Source organism: Pan troglodytes, chromosome 13, assembly GCF_028858775.2.
Source record: "Pan troglodytes isolate AG18354 chromosome 13, NHGRI_mPanTro3-v2.0_pri, whole genome shotgun sequence".
Taxonomy (NCBI): domain Eukaryota; kingdom Metazoa; phylum Chordata; class Mammalia; order Primates; family Hominidae; genus Pan; species Pan troglodytes.
The window spans coordinates 28,235,165-28,261,639 of record NC_072411.2 but is presented as its reverse complement, the minus strand read 5'-3'; the positions used below and the strand labels follow the sequence as shown (position 1 = coordinate 28,261,639).

General features: G+C 48.3%; 1 protein-coding gene and 1 long non-coding RNA gene across 6 annotated transcripts in view; one reads left to right on the top strand and one right to left on the bottom strand.

Annotated features, from left to right (window-relative positions):
* Positions 1–26,475, bottom strand: part of MYO7B (myosin VIIB) — a 103,598-nt gene that overhangs the window by 59,493 nt on the left and 17,630 nt on the right. For all 5 annotated transcript variants that reach the window (XR_010150015.1, XR_001716182.3, XM_016949685.2 and 2 more), the window contains exons 2-8: positions 18,010–18,050; positions 13,436–13,549; positions 12,320–12,472; positions 10,883–11,067; positions 7,819–7,940; positions 3,733–3,875; positions 1,083–1,196 (exon numbers count right to left, since the gene is read on the bottom strand). Coding sequence is in view for 3 of the 5 variants with exons in the window: in XM_016949685.2 (XP_016805174.2) it covers positions 1,083–1,196; positions 3,733–3,875; positions 7,819–7,940; positions 10,883–11,067; positions 12,320–12,472; positions 13,436–13,549; positions 18,010–18,027 (849 nt within the window). In the remaining 2 variants the exon portion in view is untranslated. The remainder of the gene's footprint in view (positions 1–1,082; positions 1,197–3,732; positions 3,876–7,818; positions 7,941–10,882; positions 11,068–12,319; positions 12,473–13,435; positions 13,550–18,009; positions 18,051–26,475) is intronic.
* Positions 6,768–17,711, top strand: LOC107973765 (uncharacterized). The gene is made up of 3 exons (XR_001716184.3): positions 6,768–6,849; positions 12,918–13,014; positions 15,778–17,711. It is a non-coding gene; the product is annotated as an uncharacterized LOC107973765 (long non-coding RNA).

Genomic DNA, 26,475 nt, shown 5'->3' with positions numbered 1-26,475 from the left:
CAGGCCCTGTGCTGTGCATCCAGGGGGGCAGGCAGGGAGCCAGTGACCGTGCCATGGCCATTTGCCTGTTACAGGTGCCCAGACCACAGGGGCCGGGGCCAGCCCTGTCGAGAGGTGGAGAAAGGCTTCTTGGAGGAGGTGCAGAGCTGGCCCCGCCGCCTCTGAGGACAGAGGGCAGTTTAGGCAGAGGATGATGGGAGCAAGGCCACGAGGTGGGGAGGCAGGGACCGGGCTGCGGGGAGGCTGGGGTGGGTGTTGAGAAGGGAGAGGTCGGCAGAGGGGCAGATCTTGGAGGGACTTGGAAACCACGTGGAGGAGTTTGGACTTCTACCCTACAAGCCGCAGGGGTCACTGCAGCAGTGCCATCCAAAGCATGACACTACAGTGCAAACCTTCCTACAGGAAGAGTGCTTTGGCTGCAGGGTAGATGACAGATTAGAGGTCAAGACTGGCGATGGGGGACCCATGAAGTCTAGGCAGGGGCTGGTGAAGGCCTTGGAGCAGTGGACCCAGGAGAGAGGGTTGCATGGGAGAGATCCCAGAGGCAGAATGTTCTGGGTCCACTCTGTGGTCAATAAACCAGGAGGCGCAGTTCTCCTGAGGGTCAGGGTGCCTCAGCTAATGAGCGATGGCTGTGGTGCCGCCCTGTCCTAGGTGGCGGGTGCAGCTGGGAGCACAGGAAGGGTTTTGCTTTCCTGGGGCCCGGGGCTTACGTTTTAGGGGGCCTGCAAGGACAGACAATTGGAGTGAAATCAGGAGCAGGAGGCCTGTGGGCAACTCCCTGTGGCCCACTGAGCACCGGGAGCCTGTCATCCAGTGGGGACCAAAGGAAGATGAGGTCTGTGGGGAGGCCCCGGGTCCAGCCTGGGGCATGGGGTACATGTGACGGGGAAGCGGGAGGCACGCGGGCAAGGTGATTCCCAGCAGAGAGGGGCTGGCGAGGAGAGGGAAAGGGAACCAGCCCCGCCTCAGGGGCCCGGCCAGCGTTGGGCTTCTCTGCAGCTGTCGCGGAGGGTGGAGCGGCACCAGCTCTTTTTCCTCCCTTCCATTGGCTACTAGGAGGCGGCAAGTGGGCAGCTCACCATGGTCAGGTAGTGGTACTCGGAGGGCGTGCCCAGGCTCAGCAGCTGCTTGTCCTCAGCACTCACCCCCATGAGCATGCAGTAGAAGATATGGTAGTTCCGCTCCTCGGGGGCCTGGGAGGGAGGGAGGGCATTCCAGACAGATTCGTGAGCCATTCCCCTGAGGCCTCAGGGCCTCAGACTGCCTCTGCCCAGCCCAGCCCTGGCCTCCGCTCCACGTCTCTCAGCCAGGAGCAGCTCTGGCACTGACCCAGGGCCAGCCTGGCTTGGTTGCTGTCCCTGTCCCGGGCCTCCACGGCTGTCTCATCCCTGCCCTGAGAACTCCATTTCCCTGCATCTTGACTGCTCCTCGAAGCCCTGACACTGCTGTGCCCAAAGTCTCCAGGCCAGGAGTGATGGCACAGAGTCGGGGCTCTTTTATAGTCCCACAGTCTTCACAGGCACTTAGTGGCCCACGAGAGATCTGACAGCCACGGGGCTCCCTAGGCCTTCGGAATTTTTTTTTTTTTCCGAGAGAAGGTCTTGCTCGGTCCCCCAAGCTAGAGTGCAGTGGTGCAATCTCGGCTCACTGTAGCCTTGAAGTCCTGGATTCAAGCCATCCTCCCACCTCAGCCTACCGAGTAGCTAAGATCACAGGCACACACCACCACGTCCGGCTAAGTTTTGTATTTTTTGTAGAGATGGGGTTTTGCCATGTTGCCTAGGGTGCCTTCTGTATTTTTTAAAACACTATTTATAAATGCATTCTCATAAAAATCAAACAATCTGAAGCATATGCAGTAGTGTTAAAAGATGGGAGTCTCAGTTGGGCTGTAATCCCAGCAGTTTTGGGAGGCTGAGGCGGGAAGATTACTTGAGCTCAGGAGTTTGAGAGCAGCCTGGGCAATATAGTGAGACCTCACCTCTACAAAAAATAAGAAAATTAGCTGGATGTGGTGGTAAACACCTCTAGTCTCAGCTACTCAAAAGGCTGAGGTGGGAGGATCCAAAACAACAGAACGAGAGCTCCTTTCCACCCTGCCTTCCCCTTTCTTAAATCCCCTCCTCCCCGCCCCAGAACCTAGACATTTTTTTTAAAAAAAATTTACTTATAGTATATCTATAAATAGTTATCTCTTTTCTTTTCTTTGTTTCTTTTTTTTTTTTACACAAAACATATTTATGGTTCTGCTACTTCCTTTTTTTTCACCTAAACATATCTCTTGGTGATCCTTTACATTGACATGGACAGACCGCCTCCTCTGTAGTATAGATATGCCGTAATTTTAAATTCTTTTCTCTTTTCTTGGGCAGGCCTTGTTTCTCACCTGCTTTAGAAATTTCCTGCCCATTTCAGGGTATCATTTTGGGTGACAAGTTCTATGAACTCAGCAACCACTATATCAAGAAATAGGAGCTTCTAGACAGGGCAGAGAGACTCTGCCATGTGCTGGCTCTGTGACCCTGGACAAGGGGCCGAACTTAACTGGACTCAGTTTTCTCATCTGTACAATAGGGATAAAGAGACCTACCTCTCATGGTTGTGAAGGTCAAATGAGATAAAACAGGAAAAGTATAGCACCAGGTCGGAGGGTCACTAAATGTGACCTTCCTTCTCAGCTTGTCACAGTGCGGAGGCATCTGTCCCTCTCACACAGCCACAGCCCCTCTGTTGGTGGCATTCTCCCCTCTGGACCCCTTCTGTGTGTGTGCACTCATTTGCACACATGCATGTGTTAGGTGTTATGCCATCATACGAGAGCACCCCCTTACACTCACACACACACACAGGTGCATTAATTCTGCTGTTGTGGGTGCCATGTGTTGGGATTCCTACCATTTGGGACTGGCTACATGATCGCCCAGTGCAAAAGGAAACCATGGGCCCTCTTGCTAAAAAGCTAGTAAGAATTTCAAGGTGGCAATAGCAGAGCATGAAACCAAGCATGGGATCCCCTGAGCACAGGGCCTGGTGTGACAACACAGGCCACATGCCACTGTACTTCCTGGCCATGTGGTATTTGGGATACTGTCATCTGTGTCTTTCTGCCATGTCCCCTAACATACCTGAAGATACGGCCCACCCAACTAGCCTAGTCTCAGAATTAATTCTAGTAGAGATGAGGAATGGTAGGCACCAAAGAAAGAAGAAATGTATGTGAATGGAAAATTCAAAATGGAGAAAAGTCTTTTTTGAGACAGAGTTTCGCTCTGTTGCCCAGGCTGGAGTGCAGTGGTGCAATCTCAGCTCACTGCAACCTCTGCCTCCTAGGCTCAAGCAATTCTCATGCCTCAGCTTCCCAAGTAGCTGGGATTACAGGCGTGTGCCACTGCCTAGCTAATTTTTTTTTCATATTTTTTGTAGAGGCAGGGTTTTGTCATGTTGGCCAGGCTGATCTCAAACTCCTGGCCTCAAGTAACCCACCTGCTTTGGCCTCCCATAAGTGCTGGGATTAGAGGCGTGCGCCACCAAGCCCTGCTCAAAATGGAAAAATTGCTATCATTTGCTGTCCTGGAATACTGGGGAAGGGCCCTCATTATCCAGTGAGGCCTGTGGGTTCTGGGAGGGCCCTTGGGGAAGAGGGGAGGAGAGGTGAGAGTGGGAAAGGGGCCCCTCTTGGAAACCTCCCCCATTCCCTCAACTCCCGACCTGGGAGCGGGGAGGCCTCACCTGCCGGCAGACCCGGGACTTCTCCAGGAGAAATTGCTCGATGCGCGCGCCCTCGATCACCCCGCTGGGGTTAAAGTAGATGTCAATGTACTTCCCAAAGCGGCTTGAGTTGTCATTGCGGATTGTCTTGGCATTTCCAAAGGCTGAAGGTAAGCAGGCGATGCCCATGATGGGAGCAGAGAGGAGAAAATGTAATTTGAGTGGGATCATGTAAGAGGGCTTCTCAGAGGAGGTGGCCAAGCCTCGAATTGAAGAATGGGCACGGCTGCACCAGACAGTGACGGAAGCCAAGGGCCCGCTAAGAGGAAGACAAAGATGCAGGGAAAACCTCGGAGGTCAGAAAAAGCATGGAGTGTGCTTGCAGACGCAGAAATCTTGTCAGAGTGTGGAATGCAGGAGGAAAGCAGTGGAAGGTAGACAGAACTAGTTAGTAGGTAGGGCCAGGTGGCACAGAGCCTTAAATGCCAGGCTCAGAACTTGGGCAATCATTCTGCAGTAATAAGGGAAGCAGTAAAGCTTCTGAGAGAGTGTGGGAGCAGATTCACAGCTTAGAAAGATGGCTCAGGTTGCAGGGCTGAGGCTGATACAGAGAGGCCAAGCCGGCGTGGGGAGTGCCAACAGCGTGTCCAGGCCAGGGCACACGGAAGTGGTCAGTCTTTTTTGTAAAGCTGTTTCTGCAAGTTTTCTGATGTGATCCACAGTAAGAAAGATATTTTGCGTTACATCCTAGTATATACACATGTCCACCTGCACACACAAAGTTAGAACAAAATACTCAGTACTAGTTCTTATGAAGAGTGACGTGCTGGGGTGTTTCTATTCTATGATATTTGATTTGTTCTAGAAGACTGATTTTATGGCCCATTAATGGTTAGAATGCAGTTTCAGAATACCAGCATCCAGCATAGTCCCATGAAACGAAGGAAAAGGGTTCCTTGGGGAAGTAGGTTTAGGAAACACGGCACCCTGTCTCTCTCTCGAGGAATCCCGATGCACGGCAGAGCCTCTGAGAAGTGCCACCATTACGAAACCTGTTTAACTTATGGAACCCAGTGTGGCCATCATGGGGGTGACTGGTTGGGTGTCTCTTTAAGAAAGAATCTGATGCAGGCAGTTTTTTTTTTTGGTACTAACTGACAGGCTGATCTTAAAATGTACTATATATGGAAAGGTAAATGACCTAGAATAGCCAAGTTTGAAAAAGAATAACAAAATTGGAGGGCACATGCTATCTGATTGCACCGCTTCCTATAGAAATCAAGACAGTGTAGCACTGGTGAAAGAATAGACAGAGAGGGGAATTGAAGATAATAGAGAATCCAGAAACAGCCCCATACATGGATGGTCAGTTGATTTTAGACAGGGGTGCAAAGGTAAGTCAATAGAGAAAAAATAGTCTTTTTGACAAATAGGACTGGAATAATAGAGTATCAACATGCAAAACAAAGAGAGAAGGAGAAAAAGAAAGGAAGGAAGGAGAAAAAGAAAGGAAGGAAGGAAGGAGAAAAGATGAGAAAGAAACAAGGAAGGAAAGACAGAAAAGTCTTTTTTTTTTTTTTTTTTTTTTGAGACAGTCTCACTCTGTTGCCCAGGTTGGAGTGCAGTGGTGTGATCTCGGCTCACTGCAAACGTTGCCTCCTGTGTTCAAGCGATTCTCCTGCCGCAGCATCCTGAGTAGATGGGATTATAGGCGCATGCCACCATGCTCAACTAAGTTTTGTATTTTTAGTAGAGATGGGGTTTCCCCATGTTGACCAGGCTGGTCTTGAACTCCTGACCTCAAGCGATCTGACTGCCTTGGCCTCCCAAAGTTCTGGGATTACTGGCATAAGCCATCATGCCCAGCCAAAAGTCTTTTTTTCTATGCTGTGTACCTTGCACCATAGAAAAATATCGGATCACAAATGTAAATCATAAACTGGATCATCAACCTAAATATAAGACCTAAAACTACAAAACATATAGGAAAAAAATAGGAGAAAATCTCTGGGTTAGGCAAAGATTTCTTACATACAACACAAAAAAGCATGACCCATAAAAGAAAAAAAGGAAAAATTGAACTTCATCAAAATTTAAAACTTCTGCCCTGCAAAAGACCCTGTCTAGAGAATGAAAAGACAAGCCACAAACTCGGACACAATATAAGATGTAACACCTATCTTATAAAGGACTTGTATCCAGAACACAGAACGAACTCTTAAAACTCACTAATGGCCAGGCACAGTGGCTCGCGCCTGTAATCCCAGCACTTTGGGAGGCCGAGGCGGGTGGATCACCTGAGGTCGGGAGTTTGAGACCAGCCTGACTAACATGGAGAAACCCCGTCTCTACTAAAAATACAAAATTAACTGGGCGTGGTGGTGCATGCCTATAATTCCAGCTACTCGGGAGGCTGAGGCAGGAGAATCGCTCGAACCTAACAGGCAGAGGTTGCAGTGAGCTGAGATCGTGCCATTGTGCTCCAGCCTGGGCAACAAGAGCAAAACTCCGTCTCAAAAAAATAAAAAACAAACAAACAAAAAACAAACAAGCAAAAAACAAAAACAAAACAAAAACTCACTGGTAAGGAAATAGACCAATTAAAGAATATTAAAGAATAGGCAAAAGATTTGAACCGACACTTCACCAGAGAAGATATACAGAGGGGAGGTAAGCATGAGGAAAGACGCTAACATCCTTAGTCATCAGGGCCACGGGAGTTACAAGCATGCTCCACACATATCAGAAGGCAGACCATGTCCTTCCCTGTGCCAGGTGCTGGTGGGGACACAGGACAACCAGAATGTTCCTGCTCTGCTGGTGGGAAAGCAAAATGCTGTGAGCATTTTGGAAAACATTTCGGAAGTTTCTGACAAAGTGAAATGGCTCACTTGCCTTTTGAGCCAACAATTTCACTCTTGCATATTTATCCAAGGGAAAGACCAGTGTGCACACAAAAACCTGTATGTGAACATTTATAGAGGTTTTACTCCTAGCAGCTAAAAACGATAAACAACCCAGATGTCCTAAACGGGTGGAGAAGCTGTGGTACCTTCACGCAATGGAATTCTACTCAGCATTAAAAAGGAATGAATCACTGATGCAGGCAGCAACAAGGAAGAATCCCAAATAGCCAAGGTAACTAGACACAAAAGGCTACAAACCCTGTGATTTTACTTCTATGACGTTCTGGAAAAGACAAAACTGTGAAGGGGGCGGGGGAAAGACAAATCAGTAGTTGCCAGGGGAGGGGTTGGGAAGACAGGGTGACTACGAAGGGGTGTGAGGGAAGATCTGGGGGGTGAAGGGAAAATTCTATTTCATGATGATGATGGGAACCATAGGCCTGTATGAGTTTGTCAAAACTCACAAAACTGTACTTGAAAAAGGTGAATATTTACTATATGTAAAGCAAACTTCAGTTGTAAAGAAACGAGAGAGACTGTGCTGTCCAGCAGCTGACAGCCTTGGGGCCGATGCCACGGGCTTCTGGGCAGCCCCGACTAGACTGAGGCCGGGGTCACCAGGGCCGAAGGCAGGAGCCTTCTAAGGAGCAGTTTGCTCCAGAGCCCCCTGCTGGGTTGGCCAAGACTTAGATCTGGATCACAGCATGAGCCTCTCCCGACCCAAGCTGCTTCCTCTCTTTTTCCCGTTCATAAGCGTCTGAGCAGCATCCAAGTTTGAAGCCTCATCCTGCCTACTCCTGCTTTCTCCCACTTTGCCTTCTGCAGGTTTACCCCTCGATAAACCTCTTGCAGTCCTCACTCTGGCCCAGCAACTGCTTTCCAGTTCAGTTCCAGCAACTGAACACATACATCTAGCATTTCCCAAATTGATTTGATCTTGGATGCCTTTTTAAAAAGAATATTCCTTACAGTCCCATGGAAAACACACCTGGTGGATGTTTATTAAGTCCTCAGTCTTTCCCCTTTGTGCTGCCTGGCCCCCCTTCCCCTACCATGCACCACACCCTTGTGTTTTGTGTCCCAACGGTCTGGAGGAGTTGCTGAAGGTTTGTGGCCTATCCTGTCCCTCCCCATGGTCCTACCTGGCAGGAAGGCTCCAGTGGGGCTGGGGGAGAAGGGCGGGTCCCAGAGTGATGCTTACCCTCCAGGATGGGGTTGGCTTCCAGGACCTGCTGCTCAATCCACGAATGCTGGCCACTGATGGTGGCCAGGAACTGCAGGATGAGCTTGGTGGTCTCCGTCTTGCCAGCCCCAGACTCGCCGCTGCAAAAAGGGTGTGCAGGGACATGATGCCACAAAACGACAATTTTTTTCAACACGTCTCAACTCTCCTGCAAACCCCATCCTGCTTTCTGAGCCAGTCTGACAGGGATGGCCTCTCCCCTGCAGAAATCCCACTGCATTGAAGCCCTGAAGTCCCCTGCGGGTCTCAGGCTGCCTGTGTTGTACATGTTCTTGTGTTTGTCTTTTCTTCTGTGCTTGGCTGCAAGTTCCTTGGCACACTCGGATGTGATTCATTCCAGGGTCAGCACCACAGTGCCCAGGACATACAGAAGGCTGAGTGAGATGACTCAGTGTCTTCCTAATGAAAGGGTGGCCCACAGGCCAGCAGCAGGCTCGGAATGCAGATGCCCAGGTCACACAGGCTCTGTTGATCAGAATCTGCATTTTCACCGGATCCCCAGAGGATTCCTGCACTTTGGAGTTTGCAAAACAGACTCCCACAGTCCCATTATCCAGCTTCAACTCCCGGCCAATTTTGTTTCCCGTCCTGTACTATTTTAAAGCAAATCCCAGATATTGCTTCATCTGAAAATATTACCTTTTTTTTTTTTTTGAGACGGAGTCTCACTCTGTCACCCAGGCTGGAGTACAGTGGCATGATTTCGGTTCACTGCAACCTCCACCTCCTGGGTGCAAGTGATTCTCATGCCTCAGCCTCCTGAGTAGCTGGGATTACTGGTGGCTGCCACCACGCCCAGGTAATTTTTATATTTTTAGTAGAGATAAGGTTTCACCATGTTGACCAGCCTGGTCTCTAACTCCTGACCTCAGATGATCTGCCCGCCTCGGCCTCCCAAAGTGCTGGGATTACAGGCATAAGCCACCGTGCTTGACCTGAAAATATTGTCTTTTTTTTTTGAGATGGAGTCTTGCTGTTGTTGGCCTGGGCTGGAGTGCAATGGCACGATCTCAGCTCACTGCAACCTCCGCCCACTCCAGTTCCAGCAATTCTCCTGCCTCAGCCTCCTGAGTAGCTGAGATTACAGGTGCCGGCCACCAAGCCTGGCTAATTTTTATATTTTTAGTAGAGACGGGGTTTCACCATGTTGGCCAGGCTGGTCTCGAACTCCTGACCTCAGGTGATCCACCTGCCTCGGCCTCCCAAAGTGCTGGGATTACAAGCGTGAGCTACCGCACCCGGCCAAAATATTACCTTTTTTAAAAGTTATGATCAAAATACCCACAATCACTATGCCAGCAAAGCAGAGTGAGATCAACAAACCTCCAGTGATAGCTGTGGACTCCCCTGAGTGCCTGTCAAGCGCCAAGCGTTTTTATAAACACGAGCTCATCAAATAACCTGCCATTGTAGAGACAGGGTGCTTAAGGGGACTTGCCCACAGCCCTAGGGGAGGAAAGGGCAGGAGGAGAATGCAATTTGATTCAAAGTGACAAGTGACATTCTGCTCACTGCAAGGAACCAAAATCAGGGGGCTCTTTCCTCTCCTTGTTCACACTCGGCCAGCCCCGCCAACCTCCAGGTGGAGCCGCACCGTAAGCTCCCTGGCCAGCCAGCCTGCGGCCCAGCTCTGCTGAGGGGGCTCTTGCCCTGCCTCTGGGGGCAGGTTGGGAGTTCCAGCTTTCTCCCAGAGTACATGTCTGCTGTCTTCTCTAGAGCCCTGGGTTTGAATTTCCCACTTCACTGCTGTGTACCACTGGAACAGGATCTCAGCCCCTCTGATTGTAGGTCTCTCCAGCAGTAACATGGGACCATATCATGGGAATAAGAGCATCTCTTTCAGAGGGTTGCTGAGGACATGAAATGTGATCACCTGTGCCTTAGGACTTCATTCTGGTCTCTGTTCAACATCCCTCCTCAGAGAAGCCGTGCCTGGCCTGCCCCCTATCTAATGAAGAGGCCGACATCACTCTTTCCTCTCCCCTGCTATGTTTTTCTTCAAAGCTATTAGGACCTGCATAAAAACGCACTTATTTGTTGCCTGTCTGTCTCCACTTCTAGAATATAAGCTCCCTGAGGAAGGGATTCTGGTCCCTTTTGTTAGCTGCTGCCTCACCATGTTAGGACAGTTGGGGGCACTCAGTTGGGGCATGACAAAACCTCAAATGATTGAATGAATGAATGAATCCCCCGGGCGGATCATGTCGTCCATGCCCTGGACTGAGTTGGGGTGCATGGGGCTGAGGACACCAAAGTCCTCTGCTAGGATCCAGTGTTCCTGGAACAACGGGTGCAGACTCCCCTGAGGGGTGGCTTCCATCCCCGTGGCCAGCCTGCCACACCCTCCCCGCCAAGTTCTCAGGGTCTGTGGTCACTGGTAGAGAGGCCAGGCCAGGCAGGGAGTCTCTGAAGCAGTCAGGACCTGGACTGGAGGGGACACTTTCCTTCTGGTCCCCTAGTGAACTGAGAGCTGTCCCCTGGAGCTGCTGCTCCTCTGTCCTCACCTGAGGCCTGCCCTGAGTTTTTTTTTGAGTGGGCCCTCACCTGTTCAACTCCTGCAGCTTTAAGTGCCTAACCTGGGTCCCATATCTTTTTCTTTTTTTATTTTTACAGAGAGAGGGTCTTGCTATGTTGTCTAGGCTGGTCTCAAACTCCTGGCCTCAAGCAATCCTCCTCCCTTGACCTCCCAAGTCCCTGGGATTATAGGCATGAGCTACTATGCCCGACTCCTGGGGCCCATTTCTAAAGGAACCCAGCCCAACTTCCTTCCTTGACTCAGTAAACCTTTATTAAAAGCTGGGCAGTCCAGTCCCTGGTGACACGATGAAAGCCTAGGTTCTGAAGGAAGGAAGCTTTGGAGGAACTGCTCGGGGTGCAGGGTAGCTGGGGCCGTTGTGTGCTGTGGAGATGGGTGTGTGCCATGGAGTAGGGAGAGGTCCCATCTCGCCTGACCTTGCAGGCATGCTGGTTGGGAGCAGTTCAGGGAGATGCCTGGAGGTGGCGCCTGACCCCTCTGCCTCACCTGATGATGCAGCACTGGTCCCTCTTGTTCCTCTTCATGTTGAAGTAGCAGTTGTTGGCGATGGCAAAGACATGCGGGGGCAGCTCGCCCATATGGCGGCTATAGTAGAGCTGTACCTGCTCCAGGGTGTAGAGCGGCAGCACCTGGAACGGGTTGACGGCCACCAGGATGGAGCCTGTGTATGTCTGGGAAGGAAGCAGGTGGTCAGTGCCCTCCGCCCCTGGCAGAGATACTCGGCCCTGGCCTTGGCCTTGGCTCTGGCCCTGCCCTCAGGGGTTATCAGGGCCGCTGACTTTGGTGGGGAAGTAGAATCTGATTCTGGGCCAGGGAGATCAGACATCCAGCTGCGCAGATCCCTCCTCTGGGAAGATGGGATGTCCACCAGGAAGGTGAGCTCCCAGGGGACATATTTCTAGGAAGATCAAATGTTAACTGTTTAGTACCCTGCCTGGTATTTAGAAGGGGCTCGATAAAAATGGACTAAGTATGAAATGGGTTTTCACCTGCATCCCGCAGGGGCTTTCATATAGGCTGGTCAACAACTGGGCCTCACGGACCCCAACCCCAAATTCTGTGTGCCCCTGGGACCTCCGCCCTGGATCAGCTGCCCATCTGGAGCCCCCACCCGGCCCCACTGCCCCTCAGGGGGTGCGGCAGGCAGAGCCTGCACAATAAGCCACATGACCATGGTGTCCTGGTTTTCACTTTAGGAAAGGAGAGGACGTGCCCTCTGGCTTCAGGCTGTGCCACCAGATGAGGAGTGCAGGCACAAGCCCCTTGGAAGCACAAGCTGCTTTCCTCTGAGCGGCCCAGAAGGGCCAGTCAGAACCAAGCTAGCCACCCCTCCAGACCAGAGAGGCCCAGGCAGGCAGTGGCTTCTGCAGGCCACACCTACTTAGGCCGAACTGGTGTCGGTTTTGGAATACCACCTCCCCTGGAAAAATCTGCATTGGAACCAGGATGAGAGCTTCAGGCTGGAGTGAACCTCCATCCAGGCCAGGTTTGCACGGAGGGCCCACATCCATCCCCATGGCCCCCTCGTCTGGTGAATCAGGACCTTGAGATCCGGGCTGTCACGGGCCTCACTCTTGGGAAGCCAGGGGCTTTCTGTCTAGTGACTCTGTCTCTACAACATGCCTGGGAAGGAGAGGGCAGAGGACGATGGCCACCTGATGGCCATCTGCAGCCCTCACTGAGCAGAGACTGTGCCAGGCACTGTGCTGTCACTCTACGCATTGGCTTCCTCCCCTCCAGGGTGGGATCACCCTGCTTGTTTGGGACTGGGCAGCAGAGATTGGGAAAAGTTAGGCACCTCGCCCACCTCCCTCAATGAGGGCATGGGGGTCAGTGCCCCCCATGCATCATTTTCTTCTCCCTGTCCAGGAGGTTGGCACCTGTGAGGGGCTCCCCTGTGGACACAGGGCTGGGGAGACTCACATAGATCTTGTGCTGCTGGTAGCGGATCAGGAGGTTGTGCACCATGCCCGCCTCGTTCAGGTCCCCCAGGCGGATCATGTCGTCCACGCCCTGGACTGAGTTGGGGTGCATGGGACTGAGGACACCAAAGTCCTCTGCTTGGATCCAGTGTTCCTGGAACAATGGGTGCAGACTCCCCTGAGGGGTGGCCTCCATCCCCATGGCCAGCCTGCCACACCCTCCCCTCCAAGTTCTCAGCAGCAAGGTGACCTTCCGGGTCATGGATCAGCTGACCTGGGGCAGTGGCCAGCCTCCGGCCAGGGTCAGTCTATGACAAGGGTCAAGGGACTCCTGTGGCAGGATCCGGTCCATCTATGGCTGGGTCAGCATGGGTCTAGGGCCCAGGGTTAGGGCGTAGCTGGGGCTAGGGCTGAATTTCAGACCAGGAACAAAGGAGCTTATAGCCAGAAGTTAGATTTAGGGTCAGGTTGCAGCTGGGAGCCTTGCAGGTTGTTGGAATAAGACTATGCAAGTAAAAACTTTTTTAAAAAACTACCGTGTCACACAAATAGAAGATATTGTTATTATTTTACTGACTTCCATCATCTGGATCTCACAGGCCACAGCCTAGGAACTTCTTGGAGGCTAAGCCTGCAGCACCCAGCTGAGCAGAGAGGACAATCTGAGGAGCTAAGTGACCGGCTGGACACTCCATTGTAAGCCCTTCCCCGCTCACCACCTAGCTGGCCCTGACCCCTCTGGTGGACGAGCTGGTCACTCCCGGGCCACTCCAGGTTGCTGGCCTCTCACTTGTGCATTTTGCCCCGTCCTGCCCCTCCACACACCTTCCTCACCCACCTTTCCCCCTTGCCCGTTTCATTTTGCAAACTGGCTTTCTGCCCCTCTGGCCGTTCCAGAGCCCCTTTCCCACTTCCCACTTCGTTCTTGAAATGTTCCCCAGGACACACAGGCCATGTTCTCCATGGCAGAACTCCACCGTGATCTGTCCTGCCACCCAGGTCCCCACTTGGCCTTGGAGCCCCTGGTGTTGGGGAGAGGCTCCACAGGGCGGGGAGGGCTCCGGGGCCCTGGATGTGAGGGCAGGGCAGGACCCAGAGGAAACCCCAGAACACTGACCTTGCCCTCGTCATCTTCAACCAAGACTTTGCCTGGCTTTGCCTCTTTGATGATGCCCCCGATGGCCACGCCGGTCTTGTGGGTGGAGGGAGGCTCCAGCCACACGTGGTCACCCTGGAGGGCAGACAGAAGACAGTGGTGTGATCCCCGCTCTCTCTTCCCCTCCCTGCTGGATACTTACCTCTCTTCGGGGCTATGCCTTCCAGCCCAGAGCTCCCAAGGTGGCTGGAGCTTGTCTCTCCTTTCCTCTCCTCCCCTCTCCCCCTTCCTCTCCCATCTCTGTTTCTCCCTCCCTCTCCTAGCCCAGGTTTCCTTTGAGCATGTGTCACCTGCCCTGCTCACTGGGCAGGTACCAAGCGCATGTACAGCTTCTCTCCATGTCTTTGTCTTGTCTGGGACAATAAGCTGACAAGAACAGGAGCTCTGGTCTCACCACAGCACCTCTCATAATGAAAAAGAAACTTGGCTACTATTTAGGAAGGTGGCGTGGCTGAGTGGTTAAGAGAGAAAGTGCTTCTCAAGCTTGATGACGGTAGCAAGAGTTGCATCCTCTCAGAAATCACCCACAAGCAACAGGAGGATGAGAAACAGAAACGAGCACTAGAAGACGCAGGAGGAAGCTGAAAAGGTGGCCCCAGCTGTAGATTCCAGAAAGAGAGGGCAAAGTTCACTTCTCCAAGGCAGGAGCCCATCCTGGCAGGCAAAAGCAGCATGTCTTGCTGCAGCAGTAGGAGCAAGGGCACAAGGTGGCAGTCGGAGCTTGCCTGGCCTGTCTTGGTTCTAGGAAACACCATATTTGCAGGTCTTCCATATTTGCAGGAAGCAGTCTCTCTGTGGGGTGGGAAAAGAGAAGTCTTGCCCTGTGAAAAGCTCTGCAGTACCCAGATCTATTGGGTGGGAGAAGCCACTACTAAAAATTCACATGTGAGATTTCTGCTAGCCTGCACTGCGGCATCGACCCCTCATGAACCTCCTTCTAATCCAAGAAAGCTCACCCCATCTGAAGAGAAGTAATCCAAAAGGAACCAGCACAGGTCTGTGTTCGGAGGTACTGAAACCCAAGAGGAGGAAAGGAGCAAATAATACTCAGCAAAAGAGAAATAACTGCCACAGAGCAGTAGGAAGTTGTGACCAAGTATTTCACCATAATTTACAAAAACTGACCGAAGAGTAGGTCAGAGGCAAAAGAGCCCAGGAATTAGATGGGGGACAACTGAGAAAAAGGATGAGACATGAGTTGGCAGAGCCGAATGAAAAAATTGAGGAAATGAAAGAAATGCAGACCAGAATGAATGCAAAATTGGAAACAGCAGGAGAACATACCCTGATTATAAAAACATGGGAAGAATCATAAAAGGTAGGAAGGAGAAAAGTGAGCAAAATGATATAGAATTTGTTAAAAAATTAGAATTAGGGGCTGGATGTGGCGGTTCACACCTGTAATCCCAGCACTTTGGGAGGCCAAGATAGGCCAGGAGTTTGAGACCAGCCTGGCCAACATGGAGAAACCCTGCCTCTACTAAAAAAATGCAAAAATTGGCTGGGTGCGGTGGCTCATGCCTGGAATCCCAGCACTTTGGGAGGCTGAGGCGGGCGGATCACAAGGTCAGGAGTTCAAGACCAGCCTGGCCAACATAGTGAAACCCCCATCTCTACTAAAAATACAAAAATTAGCTGGGTGTGGTGGCACGCACCTGTAGTCCCAGCTACATGGGAGGCTGACGCAGGAGAATTGCTTGAACCCGGGAGGCAGAGGTTGTAGTGACCGAGATCATGCCACTGCACACCAGCATGGGCAACAGTGCAAGACTCCATCTCAAAAAAAAAAAAACAATAAAACCCCACAAAAATTAGCTGGGCGTGGTGGTGGGCGCCTGTAATCCCAGCTAATCAGGAGGCTGATGCAGGATAATTGCTTGAATCTGGGAGGTGGAGGTTGCAGTGAATTGTGATCGTGCCACTGCACTCCAGCTTTGCTGACAGAGACTCTGTCAAAAGAGAATACATAAATAAAAAATAAAATAAAATAAAATAAAATTAGAATTAAGAAGAAGATCGCTATAGAAGATGGGCAAAAATACAAGTAAACCTCATTATATGGACTGAATTGTGTCCCTCCAGAATTCATATAGTGAAGCCCCAATTCCTGACATGACCATATTTGCAGATAAGGCCTTCGAGGAGGTAATTAAGGTTAAATACGGTCCTAAGGGTGTGGTCCTAATCCAACAGGACTGGTGTCTATAAAAAAGGAAGAGGCACCAGAGTGAGATGCACGCACGCTCTCTCTCTCTCCCTGTCTCTCTCTCTCTCTTTTTCTCTCTCCCTCTCCTCACCCCCAGCACAGAAGAAAGGCCATGTGAAGATAAAATGAGAAGACAGCCATCTACAAGCCAGGAAGAGAGGCTTCGCCAGACACCAACCCTAAAGGCACCTTGACCTTGGACTTCCAGCTTCCAGGACTGTGAGAACACAAATGTCTGTGGTTTAGGCCACCCAGTCTGTGATACCTTGTTATGGCAGTCCAAGCCCCAATGAAGTCAGACAGCCCGGCTGCGTTCTAATCTCTACTCTATATTACAGGAGTTATACGGCCTTGGGAAAGTCACTTAACTGCTCTGAACCCTAACTTTCTTATCTGTTGAAAGGGCCCACTTCACAGGGCTGCTGTGAAGATGGAATGCCCTATGGCAGGGACCCCGCATAGTGTCCAGCACAGAGGGCACCACAGAGGGCTCAACAACCACATGGGCCCTCTGAAAGACTGATTCATTAAAAAGATGACCACTCTGCGCTTTGGGAGGCCGAGGCGGGCAGGCAGATCACCTGAGGCCAGGAGTTCGAGACAAGCTTGGCCAACGTGGTGAAACCCTGTCTCTACTAAAAATACAAAAATTAACTGGGCATGGTGGTGGGTGCCTGTAGTCCCAGCTACTCAGGAGGCTGAGGCGGGAGGATTGCTTGAACCTGGGAGGCCGAGGTTGCAGTGAGCCGAGATTGCGCACTCCAGCCTGGGTGACAGAGTGAGACTCTGTCTAAAAAAAAAAAAATTACTCTCCTCTCAAAGACTTAAAATCTCTGAAGACAGAGCAGGCCTGCAATTGTAATTGTGAGTAATAGGGCCCCAAGAGGTGTTTTTCTAAACTCTGCTTGCAGTTAGTTGCATTCCCAGAGGGACATTTGGCGTTGATGCATCCCGTGGCATATTCCTTTGTGAAATGTTTGGCTTTGTCTTAAAACCACATCATGCTCCAAAGTGGAGCCACGCTCTCATGTTTGCAACTTAGTTACCAGAAGCGCTCACAACCTGACCTTTTAGACCATGTGTGTCCTCTCTCCAAACTAAAACAGCCTAAGCTCTATTCTGTAACTGAAAACAAGAAGCCAATCTTGGCTGTCCATTCTGTGAGTCAGATGCTGCCAGGCTTAGTGGCAGCACCAGGGGCCGCTGCATAGTGAAGGCCCTCCTCTCCGCAGTGTGCTCCAGCAGCCAGGAACCATGTCCTGTGTGGCTTTGCACTCAGGAGGAGAACATTCGGGGCATTTTCTTATCAAAGAGCACTTTGCAGCACTGTCCTGCTCTCCTGGACTCTGTGGGGCATGGGGCAAGGGTGGAAATGTGGAGGGCAGGGAAGGATGCACAGGCTGGTTTGGGGCCTCTGCTCTCTGGGCTCACCAGCCTCTGAGCTCTCCACCCTGCACACCCCGCCGCCAGGCTTCTCAAGGCCTGTCCCTGCCTCCCAGGGCAGGGCAGTTCCCCAGGGTCTGTTGATTCGACTATAAATGCAAAACTCCTCTGCTTTCTTCCTGTGGAGGAGCCATCTCTTGGCCACCGGAACACAGGAATATTTGTTGAGTGAAGGGAACACGATGCAGAGTCCAAAGGGATGATTCAGACCTGGGCTTCAGTCCTACCCATGCCCACAGTTCCCCAGTTCCCTGTTTTCTCTGGGGGAGCTCCCGGTAACTGCCGCAATGAGACAACTGGGAAATCCCTTTGTTGGCTGGGCAAGGTGGCTCACACCTAGCACTTTGGGAGGCCAAGGCTAGTGGATTGCTTTGAGCTCAGGAATTGGAGACCAGCCTGGGCAACATGGCAAAACCCTGTCCCTACAAAAATACAAAAACTAGCTGGGTGTGGTGGCATGCGCCTGTGGTCCCAGCTACTCAGGAGACTGAGGCTGGAAGATCGCTTGAACCCAGGAGGCAGAGGTCACCGTGAGCTGAGATCGTGCCACTGCACTCCAGCCTGGGTGACAGAGTGAGACCCTGTCTGAAAAAAAAAAAAAGAAAAGAAAAGAAAAGAAATCCCTTTATCAAGACAAAGGGACATGTTAAGCCCTGCATGAAAGTGAGGGATAACTATACATAACTATACATGTATTGCCGAGGCCAGTGGCTGGCCAAACTTGTTTTCTTTAGATGCTAGAATCTGTCGTGTTTCCTAAACTCCCCTGTCTCTGGTATTTTCCTATAGGGTCTCATTGCCTTTCCTCTCTTTCCTTGGGAGCGATTCAACTTGGCTTTGAGTAACTTACACCAACAACCCCTAGATCAAATCATATAATTCTTACCAGCCTGAACCCCAACATCCTGAGTCAGCAGTTCCACAAGCCTGTATGGAGAGAGAAAGCAGAACGTCAGCTCCATACACAGCCCCAATAGGAGCCCCTGGAGCACAGGAGCTGGGCTTGTTCACCAACACTTCCCTAAGTGCCCGGCATGGGACCTGGCTCAAAAACAATGCTGAATAAATGGATGAATGAGTCACAGTCCTAGCCCAAGTGCAAGAGCTGTTCTCAGCTTCTTCGTCCCACATCACCTTTATTGAAGACGTATTTCATACCCAGTCCTGGGCTTGATACAGGGAGTAGGTGGTTCCCTGTCATCCAGAAGCCCCAATTTTAACTGGTCAGATATCCATGAAAACCAGTCACCGTCACACATCTTGGGAAGTGCTCAGGTAAGCAGCCACTGGAGCTATAGACACAACTTTAAGCCTCACAGCACTGCAGAATGTGTGTGTTCCCTCACTTTAGACATGGGACTCAATGCAGGAAATGCCACTCAGTTAATTAGTAGCACAGCTGGGAATCAAACCCGGATCTGCCTCCTTTCAAACCTGTCCTTAGCACCTGGTGGTTCTAGAGGGAGCAGGCAGCCAGGCCCAAGTAGGCAGCCAGGCCCAGCAGGAGGAGGAGCGGGGAGGAGCCCACTTGTCCCATTTAAAGGAAGAAACCCCGAGTTACCCTGACTGAGTGTTGGCAGCTTCCCCTCCCTGCGCTGAGCAGTGCAAGGTGGGTACCAGGTCTATTGCTAAGCTCTTTAGCCGTGACTTGTGGGATTTTGGTGCACGCATCACCAGAGAAATATACATGGAACCCAATTTGTAGTCTTTCATTCCTCAACCCCTTCCCTCCCTTTCCCCGAGTCCCCAAAGTCCATTGTATCATTCTTACACCTTTGCATCCTCATAGCTTAGCTCCCACTTACGAGTGAGAACATACGATGTTTGGTTTTCCATTCCCAAGTTACTTCACTTAGAATAATAGTCTCCAATCCCATCCAGGTTGCTGTGAAAGCCATTAATTCATTCCTTTTTATGGCTGAGTAGTATTCCATCATACATATGTATATCATATATATATGTCTATATCTCTATATATATGATACATAGATATCACAATTTCTTTATCCACTTGTTCATTGATAGGCATTTGGGCTGGTTCCACATTTTTGCAATTGTGAATCATGCTGCTATAAACTTGTGCGTGCAAGTGTCTTTTCGAATAGTGAGTTCTTTTCCCCTGGGTAGATACCCAGTAGTGGGATTGCTGCATCAAATGGAAGTTCTACTTTTAGTTCTTTAAGGATTCTCCACACTGTTTTGCATAGTGGCTGTACTAGTTTACATTCCCACCAGCAGTGTAGAAGCATTCCCTTTTCACTGCATCCATGCTAACATCTTTTATTTTTTGATTTTTTAATTATGGCCATTCTTGTAGGAGTAAGGTGGTATCACATTGCAATTTGATTTGTATTTCCCTGATCATTAGTGATGTTGAGCATTTTTTCATGTTTCTTGGCCATGTGTATATCTTCTTTTGAGAATTGTCTATTCATAACCTTAGCCCACTTTTTGATGGGATTGTTTGGTTTTTTTTCTTACTAATTTGTTTGAGTTCCTTGTAGATTCTGGATATTAGTCCTTTGTCAGATGCATAGTTTGTGAAGATTTTCTCCCACTTTATGGGTTATCTGTTTGCTCTGCTGACTGTTCATTTTGCTGTGCAAAAGCTCTTTAGTTTAATTAAGTCCCACCTATTTATCTTTGTATTTGTTGCATTTGTTTTTTGGGCTCTTGGTCATGAAATCTTTGCCTAAGCCAATGTCTAGAAGGGATTTTCTGATGTTATAGTCTAGAATTTTTATAGTTTTAGGTCTTAGATTTAAGTCCTTGATCCACCTTGAGTTGATTTTTATATAAGGTGAGAGATGAGGATTCAGTTTCACTCTCCTACATGTGGCTTTTCAATTATCCCAGTACCATTTGTTGAATAGGGTGTTATTTCCCCACTTTACGTTTTTGTTTGCTTTGTTGAAGGTCAGTTGGCTGTAAGCAATTGGGTTTATTACTGGGTTCTCTATTTTGTTCCATTGGTCTATATGCCTATTTTTATACCAATACCACAAAAGGGGGAGAGTACTACATCAGGGGAACACCCCGTGGGACAAAAGAATCTGAATGGCAGCCTTGAGTCCCAGAACTTCCCTCTGACATAGCCTACCCAAATGAGAAGGAACCAGAAAAACAATTCTGGTAATATGACAAAATGAGAGTTTTTTTAACACCCCCAAAAAATCACACTAGCTCACCAGCAATGGGTCCAAACCAAGAAGAAATCCCTGACTTACTTGAAAAAGAATTCAGAAGGTCAATTATTAAGCTAATCAAGGAGGCACCGGAGAAATGTAAAGTCCAATTTAAGAAAATCAAAAAAGTGATACAAGAAATGAGGGGAGAAATATTCATTGAAACAGATAGCATAAATAAAAAACAATTGCAACTTCAGGAAACAAGGGACACATTTAGAGAAATGCAAAATGTTCTGGCAAGTCTCAGCAATAGAATCAAACAAGCAGAAGAAAGAACTTCAGAGTTTGAAGACAAGCTCTGAATCAACCCAATTCAGAATTAACTCAATTCAACAAAGACAAAGAAAAAAGATTTTTAAAAAATGAACAAAGCCTCCAAGAAGTTTGGGATTATGTAAAACAACCAAACCTAAGAATAATTTGCATTCCTGAGGAAGATGAGAAATCTAAAAGTTTGGAACACATTTTTTGGGGAAGAATCAAGGAAAACCTTCCTGGCCTTGCTAGAGACCTAGACATCCAAATACAAGAAGCCCAGGCATCCAAATACAAGAAAGAACACCTGGGAAATTCATCACATAAAGATCATCACCTAGGCATACTGTCATCAGGTTATCTAAAGTCAAGACAAAGGAAAGAATCTTAAGAGCTGTGAGGCAAAAGCACCAGGTAACCTATAAAGGAAAACCTATCAGATTAATAGCAGATTTCTCAGCAGAAACTCTATAAGCTAGAAGGGATTGGGACCCTATCTTCAGCCTCCTTAAACAAAACAATTATCAGCCAAGAATTTTGTATCCAGCAAAACTAAGCTTCATAGATGAAAGAAAGATCCAGTCTTTTTCAGACAAACAAATGCTGAGAGAATTTGCCACTACCAAGCCAGCACTGCAAGAACTGCTAAAAGGAGTTCTAAATCTTGAAACAAATCCTGGAAACACATCAAAACAGATCCTCTTTAAAGCATGAATCTCATAGGACCTATAAAACAAAAAAGCAATTAAAAGGTATACAGGCAACAAATAGCATAATGAATGGAATAATACCTCACATTTCAATACTAATGTTGAATGTAAATGGCCTAAATGTGCCACTTAAAAGATACAGAATGGCAGAATGGATAAGAATTCACCAACCAAGCATCTGCTGCCTTCAAGAAAATCACCTAACACAAAAGGACTCACATAAACTTAAAGGGGTGGAAAAAGCCATTCTGTGCAAATGGACACCAAACGTGAGCAGGAGTAGCTATTCTTATATCAGACAAAACAAGCTTTAAAGCAACAGCAGTTAAAGAAGACAAAGAGGGATATTATATAATCATAAAAGGCCTTGTCCAACAGGAAAATATCACAATCCTAAATATACATGCACCTAACACTGGAGCTTCCAAATTTATAAAACAATTACTACTAGACCTAAGAAATGAGATAGCAGCAACACAATTAATAGCCGGGGACTTCAATACTCCACTGGCAGCACTAGGCAGGTCCTCAAGACAGAAGTCAACAAAAAAACAATGGATTTAAACTATACCCTGGAATGAATGGACTTAACAGATATTTACAGAACATTCTACCCAACAACCACAGAATGTACATTCTATTCCTCAGTGCATGGAACTTTCTCCAAGATAGACCATATGATAAGCCACAAAACAAGTCTCAATAAATTTAAGAAAATTGAAATTATATCAAGTACTCTCTCAGACCACAGTGGAATAAACCTGGAAGTCAGCTCCAAAAGGAACCTCCAAAACCATGCAAATACATGGAAATGAAATAACTAGCTCCTGAATGATCATTGGGTCAACAATGAAATCAAGATGGAAATTTAAGAATGCTTCAAACTGAATGATAATAGTTACACAATCTGTCAAAACCTCTGGGATACAGCAAAGGCAATGCTAAGAGGAAAGTTTATAGCCTTAAATGCCTACATCAAAAAATCTGAAAGAGCACAAATAGGCAATCTAAGGAAGGTCACATCTCAAGGAACTAGAGAAACAAGAACAAACCAAATCCAAACCCAGCAGAAGAAAGGAAATAACCAAGATCAGAGCAGAACTAAATGAAATTGAAACAACAACAACGAAAACAACAACAACAAAAACCCACAAAAGATAAATGAAACAAAAAGGTGGTTTTTTGAAAAGATAAATAAAATTGATAGACCATTAACAAGATTAACCAAGAAGAGAGAAGATCAAAATAAGATCAATTAGACGGCCAGGCACGGTGGCTCAAGCCTGTAATCCCAGCACTTTGGGAGGCCAAGGCGAGTGGGTCACGAGGTCAGGGGTTCAAGACCAGCCTGGCCAAGATGGTGAAACTCCATCTCTAACAAAAATACAAAAAATTAGCCAGGCATGGTGGTGGGCACCTGTAATCCCAGCTACTTGGGAGGCTGAGGCAGAGAATTGCTTGAACCTGGGAGGCAGAGGTTGCAGTGAGCTGAGATCATGCCACTGTGCTCCAGCCTGGGCAACGAGAGTGAAACTCCATCTCAAAAAAAAAAAAAAATCAATTAGAAATGAAACAGGAGGTATTACAACTGACACCACAGAAAGACAAAAGATCATTTAAGGCTACTTGAACACCTTTACACGCATAAACTAGAAAGCCTAGAGGAAATGGATAAATTCCTGGAAAAATACACCCTCCTAATTTAAATCAGGAAGAATTAGATACCCTGAACAGACCAATAATAAGCAGCAAGACTGACATGGTAATAAAAAAAATTAACAGCAACAACAAAAAAGTCCAGGACCAGACAGATTCACAGCTGAATTCTACCAGACATTCAAAAAAGAAAACCAATCCTATTGATACTATTCCACAACACAGAGAAAGAGGGAATCCTCCCTAACTTATTCTATGAAGCCATTATCACCCTAATATCAAAACCAGAAAAGGACATAACCAAAAAAGAAAACTACAGACTAATATCCTTGATGAACATAGATGCAAAAATCCTTAACAAAATACTAGCTAACTGAATCCAACAGCATCTCAAAAAGATAATCCACCATGATCAAGTGGGTTTTATACCAGGGATGCAGGGATGGTTTAACATACGCAAGTCAATAAATGTGATACGGCCGGGCACAGTGGCTCATGCCTGTAATCCCAGTACTTTGGGAGGCTGAGGCAGGTGGATCACTTGAGGCCGGGAGCTTGAGACCAGCCTGACCAACATGGAGAAACCCTGTCTCTACTAAAAATACAAAATTAGCTGGACATGGTGGCACACGCCTGTAATCCCAGTTACTCAGGAGGCTGAGGCAGGAGAATCACTTAAACCCGGGAGGCAGAGGTTGTGGTGAGCTGAGATTGCACCATCGCACTCCAGCCTGGGCAACAAGAATGAAACTCCGTCTCAAAATAAATAAATAAATAAAAATAATAAATAAATGTGATACACCACATAAATAGAATTAAAAACAAAAGTTACATGATCATCTCAATAGATGCAGAAAAAGCATTTGACAAAATCTAGCATCCTTTTATGGTTAAAACCCTTAGCAAAATCGGCATACAAGGGACATACCTCAGCGTAATAAAAGCCATCTATGACAAATCCACAGCCAACATAATACTGATTGGGGAAAAGTTGAAAGCATTCCCTCTGAGAACAGAAACAAGACAAGGATTCCCACTCTCACCACTCCTCTTCAACATAGTACTGGAAGCCCTAGCCAGAGCAATCAGACAAGAGAAAGAAATAACAGGCATCCAAATCGGTAAAGAGGAAGTCAAACTGTTGCTGTTTGCTGATGATATGATTGTATACCTAGCAAACCCTAAAGATTCCTCCAAAAAGCTCCTAGAATTGATAAATGAATTCAACAAATTTTCGGGATACAAAATTAATGTACACAAATCAGTAGCTCTGCTATACACCAAAAGTGACCAAGCTGAGAATCAAATCAAGAACTCAACTTCTTTTACAATAGCTGCAAAAAAATAAAATACTTAAGCGTATACCTAACCAAGGAAGTGAAAGCCCTCTACAAGGAAAACTATAAAACATTGCTGAGAGAAATCATAGACAACACAAACAAATGGAAACACATCCCATGCTCATGGATGGGTAGAATCAACGTTGTGAAATGACCATACTGCCAAAAGCAATTTAAAAATTCAAGCCAATTCCCATCAAAATACCACCATCATTCTTCTCAGAACTAGAAAAAACAATCCTAAAATTCATATGGAACCAAAAAAGAGCCCCCATAGCCAAAGCAAGACTAAACAAAAAGAACAAATATGGAGGCATCACATTACCTGAATTCAAACTATCTTATAAGGCCATAGCCATCAGTCAATACTTGTCCAGTGAAAGAGCAGATGAAGCCCTTGGAGAAGATGTGACTTTGACAACGGCTTTGATGGATGAGTGAGGGTGCACAGTGGCGGAGGAAGCTCTGAGAAGAAATGCTGCTGTCTCTGTTTTACAGGTGAGAAAACTGAGAAATGCTGAGACTTTGCAGAGGCTATGCAGTTAGTAAGCAAAGGAGAATTTTCTCCCCAGCTCCAAAATCCCTCCTCTTTGCCCCACATCCTCTGCTTTGGGAATGTTTAAGAACCTGTATAAAAATGCAGAGAATACCTGTTGTATAACTGAATCCTGGCTCCCAGACAGCTCTTTCAGGGGGTGGCAGGTGGGAAAAGACACAGAGGGAATTGCCCTGCCTCTGGCTGCCCGTTGTTGCTTCCAGATTCTGGATTCTCCACCCCATGTGGAAGTTTGAGGCCCACCCGTGGTCCTGCCCTCCTCCCCGCTGCAGCATCTGACCTCCAGGCATGCCCCATCATTCCTCTCCAGACACCAGGATCTGCCTCACAGAAGACCCCATGTTGGTCCTGCCATTCCCCACATGGCCTGTCACATACCATAGACGTCTCCTCCTCTGACCCCCAGCCCTAGGGGCCCCCACTCCATGGCTTGCCTGGTCTTCCCACAGCCCAGAACTGCTCCGCTTCAGAAGCTGTGGCCTCCACCGCCCCTCCCCACCACAACCCGCCCTGGACCCAGCTGGGTCCCATGAGCAACTGGTTCTCATTCCATCATGACACCTGGGTCCTTCCATGTCTCCTCTGTCTACCAGCCCACCTCCTGGCTTCATTTCCATCCCCAACTAGCCTGGAAACGGCCTCAAATCTTTTTGGAACGAAAGTGGTCAGATCAAAACTTGTAAATGGAATACAAAAATAAAATACATATTGAAACACCCTCACTGTACCCCACACATATGTACAATTATTATGCGTCAATTAAAAGTAAAAATTAAAAGGCCCAAAGAAAAGAAAATACAAGAAGCACACTTTTTTTTCCAAATGCCAACTTGAACCAGAAGGAAGCATACATGACGTGGGCCCCTGTGGTCCGTCGCCCTCCTGTGAATACTGTGATTTCCCTTGAACTGATTCCTGATCTCTCCTTGCAAAGTCCCAGCCTTGGAGCTGAGCAGGGCTGGGGATGCATTCCACCCCCTTACAGACAGGGGCAGGGTGGTCTCATGGCCTGCACCTCCGCTAGGCCTTCAGCAGTGTCCAGGGATCCTTCTTTAGGCCCCAGTCAGCTGTTTCTGCCAAAATCCCTATTTCAAAGCTCCTTTCCACCACCCACTCCGCAGAACACCTTGACCTCTTTCACTGAAACAAGAGAGAAACAACACTCAGCTTCCAACGCCACCCCTCCCTGTCTCCTCTGTATCTCTGCAGACTTAGATGACTGCCCAGGAGCAGGGAACCTTGACAGCCCACACGAATCCTTCCAGCCCTGCCTTCTCTGGCCTCTGCTTTAGGGCCTTGCTTTATCAATTACTGTAGTGGTTTAATGTATGTCCCCAAATTCTTTGACACATCTCCCTTCAAAAGAGAGACTATCTCGAGTTCACCCCATCTCGAGTGTGGACTTAGTGATTTGCTTTTGCCAAATAGAATAAGGTAGAAGGAATGGAGTAGAGCCTTTGTGGCTTCCTGCTTGCTCTCTCTCTAAGATCTCTCAGCCTGGGGAGCCTGGAGGTTGTGAGGATGCTCAAACAGCCCTAAGGAGAGGCCCGTGTTGTGAGAACTGAGGGCCCCAGTTAACAGCTATGTGATCTTGGAAGGGACCCTCCAGCCCCAGTTGTGGCTTCAGATCACCATAGCTCAGCCAAC